Raw genomic sequence first — 13597 nt, forward strand, 5'->3', positions numbered from 1 at the left:
TTACTACACCCTCTAGTGGCTTAGAAAATCAATCCAGTCAAATTAATGAAGAAAAACTCACCGGTTGCCAAAACAGATTATTAAAAACACATTTATTTATTTATGTTCAAAGCAAAAAATAAAATAAAATTAAAATTACAAGCATGTTTAAGTAAAAAAAAATATTGACTCAAGACCCAACAATTGTACAAAATTAATTTCCAATTCCTGCACATTCAACAGAAGCTTTAAACAGAACAGTACTGCATGTAAACTGATTGGGCCAGTCTGCTTTCACAGAAAAGCTTTTGAAAAACCCTCGCAAATAAATCTAAGGGTAACAGGAAAAAAGGGAAGTAGTTGTCATGTTTTTTTTTAACCATAAATTAGGTTTATAAATAATGCACTTCTGCATTTGTTGTGGAACTAAACAAGACACTAGCTCATCTGAGAGGCTTTAAAATATAATTGTATCGCTCTTGAAAATAAGGGCAAATGAACTATTACAACAGAGCAAAATTCTCTGCCAGACAATTAATAAAATTATTCCATTTAATGGACTTCAAAAGCTTCTTGAAATGTGTGTTGTTTTGAATAATCAAAAATACATATTTTACATTTTCTTTTTTAACCATATCCTGTTACTCTGATATGGACAAATAAATAAATCTTTTAAGGCTACTAGAAAAGAATGGGGTTTGTGATGCTGACACCACTGACCGAAACAACATAAGTGCAACATGACCATCATTGCATTTTGAATGTCTAAGGCAGCAATTCAAAACCACATCATAAAACAAACATTTGAAGGCAACTCACCCCCTTGAATACTGAGATTAGTTACTTTCACAGTAACGCAAAAAAAAAAACAAAAAAAAAAACAAGTCGGAAAATGACTTGCAATGTTTCTGCAATTTTTCTAGAAAATATTTCTGGTCTATCATGCTTCTTTTCCACCAAAATACTTTGCATTCTGGTGGCAGACCCAGTTCTTGGCCAGGAGAAATAAAATGCAAATTAACCAACTGAAAACCAACATTATTACATTGCTCAACATTTCCCTAATGCAGGGTTCCTGGTTACAGACCAGCAAGCTTTTAGGGTCAGATTGGAACCTATTTTCCCCATCCACAATTTCTGGGAACCGTGGGAAAAGGGTCAAGAACTGACACAGGTTGGAAACCCAAACTGCAACAGTATAAGTTAAAAAAAGACCACATCTAACTTCAAACTTTGTGAAATTAAAACAAATTCCTCGTCCAGTTGTCCGTAATTCTATAAACCTGTAATAGGAAAAGGTCACACAGTGTTATGAATAATGATAAAACAGTGCATGTTATAGGATAGATAATACCATGCAGACTCATAAATAACCTGGAAGCAGAACATAGTGCAACAACAACAACATCTACCATGTGCAATAGGTTGACATTCAAAATGTGCTCCTATAAGCTACTAAAATTTTTGTCCTTCTTCCTTTTATTATTCAGAGGCCTGGTTATAAAGTTACAAATTATTCATAGTTTTAAAGAATTTTGTAAAAATTAGCCATACATTCTGATTATAAACCTTCTACCCTTATAACTTTGTTTAAATTGAACTGGGTCCCAAAAGTTTATGAGGCAGGAACACACCCAATCACTGTCCAGCAGTCTGCAGTCCCGCTTCACCTTCGCTGACGATGTCACTTCCACCTCCTCCATGGCCCACTTCTAAGTGCTTGTGCTGGTCTGATTGTCTCTCTGTTCATTATCAGATGAAGGTGGGCTTAATGGAAAGGCTGTTTCAGCAGTGATAAGTTTATCTTGTTGTTTGGCCTCTTCTCTCAAAACCATGCTGAGATCCATCTCATGAAAGTCCAAATCGAATGGAGCAAGAAACGAGGAATCTGTGGGAGAGTCACATCCTGTGCAAGACTGTAAAGAAATGAAATAACATGCACGTAAGATACATAAAATAGCACTACTGACTCTTAGAATGCTGCTTATCTAACAATAGTCCAAACGGCATAAAAATATTGAGTAAAATAGTCATTTTTAACTAGATTTAAATATTTTTTTTGAATACTGTTCAGTACACTACATATTTATAGAGTTGGCAGAGCTTGTCGCAAGGCATTCTGGGTAATTACCTAATTTTTTAAAAGATACATGCAGTGAGAACTGCAAAAGAATCTGCAGAACTACAAAGCAGTGGAATGTTGGTGCCTACTTTCTGAAATAGCCTTTGTGTTTTTTTTTTTGTTTTTTTTTTGTTAAGAGCTACTTACCGTTACATTGATGGCCTTTGGTAGGCAGCCGGTTTGAAACCAAGGGTGGACCTGAGTTAACTCTTGCTTCTGCTCCTCAGTAAAATGAGGCTGATGCTTCTGAACAGCTTTTAGGGCATCTCTATCTTCTTTCAATACTGATTCTCTGTCTCTGTACACACACACACACAAATACAAATGAATGTTCTCTTCTGGCATAGTTTGTGCTACACTTAAGTCTACTTCTATTAAGTATACAAATTTGTCCAGTGAGTCATTTATATTCCCACCAACATCACATTTTAATTATGATATCCAAACTCATAATTAAGGACTTTAACTTAGAATTAGTTTAACCTAAATCAAGTACACCAGAACCAACTAATCAAGTTCTTTGGACATGATTTTTTTTTTATTTGTAAATAACAGAGTTGGAATTAAACTCTTAGAACTAAGTTTGCTTAGAAAGATTTCCAGGAGCTGTAGTCAAAACAAAGTCAATATTCATTTAGGTTAGGCTAGAATGCAAATGGGATACTAAGCAATCTGGTAAAATGGCCTTACTTGACGGGAATCTGGTATGTCATCATGACTTTGTCATCTGTGTTCGCCATGAGGAGCCATATGGGGTCCTGTAGGACAAACTTTATGAACTGTTCCCCGCCAATATCTTTAGATGTTGGTTTATGATTGTGATCATTCTCTGATGAGTCAATGCTTCCAAAGTACTTGCTAGTATTACTGCTCCCTGAGATCAAAAAGTCCAAAGTAAAAAACAGGCATGGTTAAAAACAACCAGTACAATTCTTCAGAATTTCTCCAATTATGTTCCACCACAGAAAGTCATACAGGTTTATAATGATATAAGGATGAGTATGAGACTTATGTGATCTATAAGTTTAAGAATACAGCATTCATGAGTAAATTACTCACTAGTGCCACTTCCAGATGTGCTACACCCATTCGATCCAGATCCGAATGACCCTGACCCTGATGACCCAGAGCCTGAGGCAGCGGAGCCAGTGCCCGAGCGGGAATCCTCTTGCAGCAGTAGGTCCAGCATGTCACTGGAGGTTGACATGGCATCCTGGTTGGACTCATTGACTTCAGACTAAGGAAGTTAACTCAAAGTTAGCGAAGAAGCAAGGTAATGAAAAACAAATGAGTTTTAAAAGGTTCTTAATACTTACACTGTCATTGAGTTTGCCATCTTTGGTGTTGCTGCGATTGCTGGTATTTTGCACCACGGTCCCGCCCCCTTGTGTTCCTCCACCCCCTGGGGGTGGAGTCTGTTGCATAGTGTCCGTTCTGTTGCTTTGCAATTCTTCAAGCTGTAAAAGATTGAGTGGGGAGGAGCATCGGGATTGAAACAGAGGAGATCCAGACCCTTCCCTCTCGCCAGCCTGTTGCCCAGTGGACTGGGGTGTGCTGGAGCGAGACTGCCCATGTGGCACAGTATTGGTATTTACTGCTGGCGCTGATGGAGAGTTGGGGAAAGTGAACAAGGGATTTGGATTGTAGAATTGCTGGGGAATCATTGTAGGCATGGCAGGATTCATTTGGGAGCCCAATGGATTGAACTGTCCCATTGCAGGATTGAACGACGGTAAACCAACAATAGAGGAAGGGAACTGGCCCAAGGGGTTCATTTGGGCAGGCAGTTGCCCAACAAGCTGCGAGTTGGCTGGGTTCAACTGTGGCCCTGGATTACAGAGTTGTGGAAACATATAGTTGGGCAACATAAAGGTCATGACTGGTGGCATCATTGGAGGAAATCCTTGCATGGGGAATCTAGGGACTCCCTCTTGCAAGGAAGGATCTGTTTCCATTTGGGGCATTGAGAAAGGTGATGAAATGGGGAACATAGGCATGTAGCCTGGGGGAAAGGAGGTCATCATGGGAGTACCGCTAGTCTGGGATGTCGCGGATGCTGGCCAAGAAGTGGAAGATTGCTGGACTGAGGGGAGGTTGGGTCTTATTGCTGCAGGATTGGATCCTCTATAGGAGCTAGATCCAGAGGGGGAGGGACTGTCTGGTGTGTTGCCCTCTACTTGGTGTTTCAGTCTTTTCCCACCTCTACCACGCCGACGACTGCTGCTGTTGCCCACAGAAGGATAGTTCTGGGAGCTGTTCACTCCTAGATGGCACAAGCCACATATTAAAGGCGAAGGTAAAGAAAGTCAGACAGACAAATTCAACCTGTGAACAACTCTACAATGATATTACCTTTTGCCCCAGGTGTAGACATGTGTCTGTGCTGTGGAGGCCCGCTGGGTTGGACCATCTGCAGATGGCTGATGTCTCTGAAACGACTGAGGAAAGCTTGCTCTTCTTGCTGGGTATGGGCAGATAACACTGCCTTTGTGAGGCCCTTCCCTGTATTACCTCCACCTCTTCTCTCCTTCTCCTTCTCTTTTTCAGGAACAGCAGTGGGGGACACGGCCTGCTGGGGGTTCATGGACAAGGGAGAGGTGACAGAGGTGGGTGGGGCTGACGTGGAAGGTGTTGGGGTGGTTGGCGGCTCCTCCATCATAACAATGTCTGGATGTAGATCAAACAGAGTAGATTGTTTGCTTTGAGATTGCAAAGTCTGTCATTTAATGGAATATAAGACAAACAATGTATATAGGTCAATTACAAGATTAGCCTGGAAAAAGTATTCAGACCTGATTCAGGTGGCTTCTTGTCACCAACGTGAACAATGGTGCTGCTAAAACTACACAGGGAAGTGGCCGAGACAACACTTTCAGCCTTGCAGTGCAGAGCCAGGGGGGTTAGGGGGTGCGCTGGTGCTGCAGGGACAACCTTCGAACCCTCGGTCACCACAAGAGTCTCTGCTATGTCTAAATGGAAGAGTGAACTTTAATTCCATACATTTACACACAGAACATACAGTTATTAGCTGATACTGAAAGAATACCAATAGTGGTTGGTTGTATGAGTCTGCTTCTTTGTCTCTGACTTTCTGAATACTTATAAGATGTGTTGGGTGAATATCCCATTATCCTTTAGCAATCCTTTACTGACCTTCAGTTGCTCCAGCTCCTTCCCTTTGTTTATCATCATCAGAGGTAGAAGACGTGGTACAAGAAGATGAACCACACTTCCTCTTCACTGTGCCAGGGACATTAAAGCTCTCCAGATATCTGAAAAAAAAAAAACAGTGTAGAATGAGACCATATATCCAGTACACATACAGTACATACTATACCTATCAATTATTATTCAATCTTCACCTGTCTTTTCTCTCTTAAAATAAGAAGGAATTTGAGAAATAAAAATAAAAGCACACAAAAATCCTTCTAACTGGTACAGGTGGACACACAGACTCACCTTATGATGTTGTCCAAACAGTTGATCTGCTGGTATGAGTAGACGAAGGGCAGCTCCTTCCTTGGTGGACTGGACAGCGCTAAACTTGCCAGACCTTCTCTAGCAGAGGCCTCTGCCGTATCTGCTGTATTTGCCAGTGCTTCTAATATATGACAGGAATCATGTCACCTCAAATGTGAAAACAAGCATGTGACCTCAGGCTAAATATATAAAGTCAGGTAATTATTATTGACATATCAACTATGTTTACCTAAGCTACTCTGTTTAAGAGCTGGCGGCCGGTTTCGGGAGTCAATGAAGACCTGCTGTCCGTTGGCCTTTACCATGTGCATGTCTTGACATATCTGCTCAAACGTCATCTAGAAAGAAATGAGGAAATAAAGGTTGACACATTGCACTTTAGTGTAAGTTGGTGTTGAATCACATTTGTTATGTGTACATCTAGACTGAAAAAAGATAAACTCCCTCACTGGTTTCCTGGGCTTGATCTGGTCCTCGGAAGCATGTCCGTTACTCTCAGAGGAGGAATTGGCACTTTGCTGGTGCTCGTGCGAGCCACTGCTGCCCAGGCTGCCATACCCTTGTGAGCTGCCGGCATGAACGGGCTGCACCAGGACCCTGTGGATCCGCTCATTCAGCTGTGGCACATCTGGGGACATGGTTCTCACCTCCCCGTCCTCCAGGGCAGTGAACACGTCCTCATTCAGTGGACTCCTACAGAAAGGAAGGGATGGTAGACAGGTTTTGTGGGACCACTTTAGGGGCTGATTGGATCACAGTTGATCCGTACGGATCAGCACACATGCGATCCATGGATTAATTGCAAAATTTCACTATAACAGAGTGAAACATGTTTACACATTCAAACGATTTTAAACCATTCCAGTGCAAGAAGAGGCGAAAGAGAATGAATTCGCTACTCGCGTGCTGTTTTCTATGCACAAAGCCGCACACACAGGAAGAGAGGCGCATTTTAGACTGAATCCTCTTTTGCATCAACTTAAATTTGAACAGAAATATACACATAAAATTATGACAAAGTCTCACCCATCTCGACAATCATTCTGGTAAACGCAGTAAGTTATGTCTTAAGTGAACGAAAAAAGCTGAGAAAGAAAAATCGGATGTGTATCATTATATTGGATTCATGCATCAGTTCTTAAGGGGACAACAGTCATTAATGTTAATCAAACAACATAACACAGGTTTGATAAAGATTAATCTGTATTTTATGTATAGAGTGAACACTATACAGTGTTATTTTACACTTAATTATTACACTTATGTACCTGAATACTACCAAGCTTAATTTATTTATAACTTTGTTCTGTTGTATTATCTATGGTTGTAATTTGTGTATTTGTTCTTATTTTTTTACTGGCTGTTAACTTGTCTTTAATCATGTTTGAACTTTATTAGGCTAGTAGTAAGCTTTAAGTAATAAATGGAAAGCAAAGTTACATTGAAATATCTTGTTTTCTTGCTGATCCAATACGAGATCAGATCCATGATTCAAAAACCGTAAAATTATCTGACCTGTGAGTTTTGTGATCGGTTGAACCACTAGACCACATAAAAGTAGATATTAGTTTTAGTTAATGAGTATGTCGTAAGAATGGCTGCCAGGGCGTTGCTATGCGCTTGATTAGATTGAGATTTAATTTTTTTTTGCTTGTTTGATTGCGATATGAAGTGTAGCCACTTACCTTCGAACTTTGTGGCGTCCCACTATGAAAGCCACCTTCCTGCTCCAGGGGTTGATAAAGGATGACCAGCTGGTGTCAAGGGTCAAATACTCCCCACTTTGTGCACGCATGCGCAGGGGCGAGTGGTCAAACGGCTGCCCTGCAAACTGGAGAACTGATGAAGGGAAACTACATCAATGAATTCTGCTGCACACATTTTCACCATTGAATCGTGCCTGTATCCAGAATGAGCGACTCACTTTTTTTGTGGATGGCCACCATAAGGAGTCTGTCTTCTGGATGCAGGTAAATAAGCACCGGCTTCCCAACCAAGTCCTGAGGCAAGTAACCTAATAATGGCACTGCCCTGCAAATGAGAGCAAAGGAGGTTTATGCAACAGTTCAAAAGAGACATTGAGAGTAAACATGTGAGACAGCTCTAGGCAAAAATGCAAACCTTTCATCAATCTCTTGGAACAGACAGTTTGGGGTGTGGCTGGTGGTAAAAATTCTCTTGTCTGCTGGGATACGAGGTGCTGTTAGGTAAAAATACAGAAACACATTAGAACAGACACAGAAAACCAGAAACGAGTGCAAAGTATGCTTAATTAAGTGTCATATTACACTTATATAAAGGTGATTTTTCAGTTACATGCACATTTACTAGTAATTACAGTGCTTTCAATAATTAAAGATATAAATTAAGCATGTTTAAAACAATTATAATCTATTAAGATGAAACAGTGAAACAGACCAGTTTCTTGTCAATATGCATATTATTTAAGTGTTAAGATTATACTTTTATAACAGTGAGACAGTTTCAGATTTCTAACACACGAAGTAAACTACAAATCAAAAGTTTGGGCTGGTAAGATTTTTTTTTATGTTTTTGTAAGAAGTCTAATGCTCACCATGGCTGCATTTATTTGATGCTGCTTAATAGTTTTATGAAAACAGCATTTATATAACAAGAATTTACTAGTCCTTGCTGAAAAAAAGCATTAAATCCCAAAAATTTAACCCCAAACTTTTGAATGGTAAAGTATTTGACATTGATACGGTCTTGTTTTACCCTCGTAGCCGGAGTGAACTCTCTCAGCGATAAGAAGGCAGCAGGGCTCAGGTTGGGACGTGTCGGAGTCCCTCAGGGTCAGCTGATATGGCGTGAGACGGAAGGGGTAATACTTCACTTCTCCATCGCTGTCCCTACCTCTGCTGATCCGACAAAACATCGACTTTTCCTCGGTACAGTCCGCCTGTGAGGCTGTATACAAATGAGGCTTTAATAAATACTCATTTTCCCAGCATACATCTGGGCAACCTTTAAAAAATAACTACAACTCCTCTAAGTGAATTTGAAGATTGAAGAAGTCATTTTTAAGTTGTCTATAAAAGCGAAATGCTGTATGAAGCAACAAAATCACAGCCAATCAGAACATTTTTTAATGTAACTCAGATTCATATTCGTCTGAGAAAAGAAAAACATATACACCCAGGATGGCTTGAGGGAGAGTAAATCATGGGCGAATTTTCATTTTTGGGTGAACTATCTCTAGAACAATCAATGACGTTTTTAGGAAACCTGTTATTATTTAATGTTACCAATTCCATTTGGTACCAGTAGGGATATAAAAATTACATACTGCACCTTTAATATACACCTTTGTGGGACACTACTTTTGACCAATTAAATTTCAGTACTATACCAATATTCAGTACTATACCAACTATACCATAAACAATATGCCTCAAAAATACAGCCCCATCAAAATGTCTTGCAGTGTGCCAATATAAACAGCTGAGGACAAAAACATATGCCTGGCAGCTTTATAACAGTCTATGGCGAATAAAACTATCTGTAACTGATTTACAAAATGTTCTGTGATCTCTGCTTTGTTGCTATATTCACACAGTCAATAAACTTCCACATACTAGTGCCTGCGCAGGAGGACCACGGCGGCAGATGACAGGGAGCGGTGCTGCTGTAAAACGTGCTGACGTCCTGAGGTGCGAGCAGCTCTGAAAAAACTGCTCCCTGCAGCCTCTCGGGTTTACAGCGCAGCAGAGAGGCCGCCTGGGATGAGATGTACACCACTTTACCAGAGAGGAACGACACTGCCACAGAAAACGTGTCCTAAGATAGAACAGAGACAGAATTCATGCGTTAGATTCTTCTGAAGACTCACAACCTGATCTGTATGACTAGGTAACCTGTCTAGTCATACCGTGTTTTGAAGGGTGTACTCTGATGTAACGTTGTCTAACTCTTCAATAGTAAACGACGACAGGTCCAAACAACACCCATGACTCTCTTCCACACTCCACTGATGGTAGTACTCTTGATTAGCTACAGATGAACACAACACACCCTTTCATTGGCACACACGTGCTGGTACAAGGAAATGCAATGTAAGTTTCCGTTTTCTACTCACCCCGGACTTGTTTGACACAGTTAAGTGCATACTGCAAGGAGGCTAGGGTGCTTGATCGGCCCTTCCTGTGCCATTCTGCTGGCACACGGGTCTTTAGCTCACGCAGGGCTTTCAGCAGCTCTCTCTGGTTCTCCAGCCGGGTCGGCTGATCCTGCTCCGAGCTGCCACTCAAAAGACTGTACGAAACCGAGCTGCTAGGAGGGGAGGGACTGTTTCCGTTTGAGCTGAGGAGAGACATTTCAATGGATGAAATAAGCCAGTATTTCTAATACAATTTATTTATCAGAAAACAGGATTTCACATTTCAAATGTAAAAATTAAATAATTTCATTTCAGCAATGACAAGTCCTAAAACATTTTGGATTTTGGAGCTGATACTAGTTCTGGATACTTCCGTCAATTAGCCATCTGGCACAGTTATTGTTCGATAATCTCAAAATGAACCTAAACAAATATCAGTCCTGTTCCTAAAAATTACTGCATGTACTATGTACATTTTAATCTGCCCCAAGTGAAGCGTCATCATGCCAACACCTCAACCACTTACAAAAGAAAAGGTTTTTCTGGAACAAAATGTACCAAGCTAAACCAAACTCCTGCAATTGGTTTATTACACTGAATGTGTGAGCTATATATAGTCAGAGCTCCTCAGGCATACACAGTTTTTTTTTTATCTCTTTGCTGACCAAAGTGGTTCAAAGACAAGTAACATAGGTTTGCACTCATACATTTTACTAAGATTTGTGTCCATTATGACTCTGCAATGGTATTCAAGTTCAAAAGTTTCGGGCTGGCAAGATTTTTGAATGTTTAAAAAAATAAAAATAAAAAAATGTTCACCAAGGTTGCGTTTATTTGATCAAAAACTGCTAAATATCATCACACTTTAAAATATAATTTATTCCTGTGATCCAAAGCTGAATTATTCCAGGCATTAATCCAATGTTCAAAGTCACATGATCCTTCAGAAATCATTCTAATATGCTGATTGGCTGATTTTTTTGTGGAAACAAAGATACATGATTTTTCAGGATTTTTTGAGGAATAAGAAAGCTCAAAAGAACAACATTTATTTACACTAGGAATCAATTTAATGTGTCTTTGCTGAATAAAAAGTATCAATTGCTTGATTCAAACTTTTAAATGGCAGTAAATACAAATAGTCACTGGGAAAAATTACTTATAACATTAAAGGGATACTCCACCCCAAAATGAAGCCCGTAAAAGCTTTGTTCATCTTCGGAACACAATTTAAGATATTTTATTTTTGTCTTCTTCGCTTACAAAAAGTATTCTCGTCGCTTCATAACATTACGGTTGAATCACTGATGGCAGATGGATTACTCTGACAATGTCTTTCATCTGGATCTTGACACTGTTATTTACTTGACAGTCTATGGGACATAGACTTAAACCGGCCTTCCGGTTTTCATCGAAAATATCTTTAATTGTGTTCGAAGACGAACAAAGCTTTTACGGGTTTGGAACGACATGGGGGTAAGTGAATAATGACAAAATTTTCATTTTGGGGTGGAGTATCCCTTTAATTTAACCATCTTCCTACCACATAAAAGTCATGTTAAACAGATTTCAGTTTAAATAGCACATACCTCTTGCTTTCCGTAGTCTCTGTGGTTGAACCCTTTCCGTTGTGAGAGCTGCAAGTGGATGTTTCTCGTCCCATGTGTCCTTCGCTCTCCCTCTCAGCCGAGTCATTCCCACTGGAGTGGGCATCCGTGTCATCTGAGTGTGTCAGCTGGGGCGCTGTTGAAATGTCCAGCCCGGGACAAATGGACTGGCTGTTGGTCATTCTGGGAGAAGCATTGCTGTGGGTTTCCCCTTCATTCTTATTTGTTGTTCTCTTCCCTCTACGAGCGCCATAGGTCACTGGTGTTTGAAAGTTGTCATTACTCATAATGAAGCAGAATAACTGTATATATTACATCTGTCTTGTGCATCTGTAAGGGACCTTCTGACAGAGCAGGGCATGGGAACTAAAACTTTTCTTTGTCCGTTTGTCCTAGATGTATCTGCTTAAATGTCCTTAAAGTTGCAAACAATCTGGTGGGAAATAATAATAAAACAGGATAAGCAACAATTGCACACCTAAAGATATGAAGAGACATGAAAAAAATCAAGATGCACACAGAGAATAGTGAGTTCTGTCACACATTGTATAAATGTTGAGTGTTGCATTATGTGACACATTATATAGGACACAGCATGCTTTTCATTTTTTGCTTTTAATATATGTTTAAATGCTGAAAACATCTTATGTTTACATTTAGGGTATAGATGAAAACTGGATTCAAGAAAGAAAACAGCACATCTCTCCATTAGAACAAAGGAAATATTAAACTACCTAACTGCTCATTACTAAAATAATCAATACGTCACTTGTTGCGTGTTTTTTTTTTTTTTTATAAGTGACCCAGCAACTATGGCAACATTATTGTAGATAATAATTTTAATCACTAGTCTTGAAGTATCTAAACCATGAAGCTTCTGTATGGCACAAAAGAAAGATATAAACCTAAAGTTCACACATGCTTTCATGGGTAAGCTAAAAACACTAGATGTGTAGGAAGATGCATATGACTGAGCTGTTTTCAACGTTTCATGAAACGGAAATATTTGTAGGGTTTCCCCTCCTGATGTATTGGTTTTTTGTTTGATTGTTTTTTTCACCTGTTTTGCTAACCCTGACAATTTTCAGGTTTCAGTGCATATACCACTGCCATGCATCTTGCATTAAGCTTTTTAGAATAACACTATAAATTTATTTTTAAAAAAGAGCTATAAATCTTTTTATTTTTTTATTCTTTTTTAATCTTATTTTATTTTACTGAAATAATCTCATTAGTTTTGAGACTCACTAGTCTAGTCTTTTACCTATGATCTGACTGTAATAAACTTAAATACACCTCATATAGGGTTGTAGATGAATGCGAGCCCTCTATCTGTAGAGCTGTGGAATTACTGACATCATACAAACATTGAAAATGAGATGTATTTTGACAGCCATACACATTACATCATTTAAACAGACAATCAAGTTATTGTCAAAAATACACTGGTATATATATTACAATCAAATAACCATGCAAATGGCCTTATACACAAAGGTTATCCAGCACAACCCAAAATTACCATCAGATATTTTACTGGGGATCAGACATCCGTAGTGCCATAAGGAAATAACAACAATATAGACTAAAAGCTAAATGTTTAACGCAGTTTCTTTGATAAATACAGATTCAAATGTCATCCATGCAAGACTGTGACAACAATGGCACAACTATTAGAACAAAAAGCAGCTTTTCTTACCTTATAAAAGTATTTCAGCTGCCCCAAAGTGAAGTTTAGGGCTGCTTTTCAGAGCTTGTACACGGATAGACGCATGTGCAACAATGTAGCTCAGTACTTTAACTCGGGTCTAGTCTGACGTTAACCCGTGTATGGACACCATCATCATTCTTGCATTGGGAACAAATTTCACGTGGAACGAGCGACTCCCGAAACCATCTCTCATTGGCTACTAACCTGCCATTACCCCGCCTGCAAAGCATAAACCCCGCCCCTCAAAGAGAAACTCGCGCTGCTATTGGACATGTGGGCAGGGCTACGAATGTTCTGCGCTGCTTTGTCACGTTGAAGCAAAGCCTCCATCTGAATTGTGTTGACGTGAGGGAACAACGAGACCTAATTTGCCCTTTGCCAAACCGTACTAACTGCTATAGAGGCGCATATGGGCTTTTCGCTTATGCTAGATAAGACTAATACACTGACATTTTTTAAATAAAAGTCATATAAATGAGTCTATGATTCTGTGAATAATTACGACTGCGTCGTTGGAATGCCACCGTTTGTATCCGCGCGTCTTTTTTGGTGGTTACGACTTCAGCGCACTCTTTGGGAGT

General features: G+C 39.6%; 1 protein-coding gene across 1 annotated transcript; it reads right to left on the reverse strand.

Moving 5' to 3' along the window:
• Window positions 1-73: 73 nt before the first annotated feature.
• On the reverse strand, window positions 74-13181 carry LOC109073332 (period circadian protein homolog 1-like). The gene is made up of 20 exons (XM_042765004.1): window positions 13005-13181; window positions 11288-11738; window positions 9678-9901; window positions 9471-9592; window positions 9178-9379; window positions 8318-8509; window positions 7703-7781; window positions 7506-7612; window positions 7267-7420; window positions 6031-6274; window positions 5811-5919; window positions 5561-5702; window positions 5255-5373; window positions 4894-5070; window positions 4454-4768; window positions 3418-4364; window positions 3161-3338; window positions 2792-2975; window positions 2249-2399; window positions 74-1895 (listed from the first exon to the last, which is right to left on the reverse strand). The coding sequence occupies exons 2-20, from the start codon at window positions 11590-11592 to the stop codon at window positions 1692-1694; spliced, it is 4155 nt and encodes a 1384-aa protein (XP_042620938.1). The 5' UTR covers window positions 11593-11738; window positions 13005-13181; the 3' UTR covers window positions 74-1691.
• Between the last annotated feature and the right edge of the window lie 416 nt (window positions 13182-13597).

Source organism: Cyprinus carpio, chromosome A10, assembly GCF_018340385.1.
Source record: "Cyprinus carpio isolate SPL01 chromosome A10, ASM1834038v1, whole genome shotgun sequence".
NCBI lineage: Eukaryota > Metazoa > Chordata > Actinopteri > Cypriniformes > Cyprinidae > Cyprinus > Cyprinus carpio.

Coding starts and splice junctions, on each gene's coding strand:
- LOC109073332 (XM_042765004.1), bottom strand. CDS start 11,592: ATGAGTAATGACAACTTTCAAACACCAGTGACCTATGGCGCTCGTAGA. Junction 4,365..4,453: donor GTCTACACCTGGGGCAAAAG/GTAATATCATTG, acceptor TGTGCCATCTAG/GAGTGAACAGCTCCCAGAAC. Junction 2,400..2,791: donor ACATACCAGATTCCCGTCAA/GTAAGGCCATTT, acceptor GTGTGTGTACAG/AGACAGAGAATCAGTATTGA.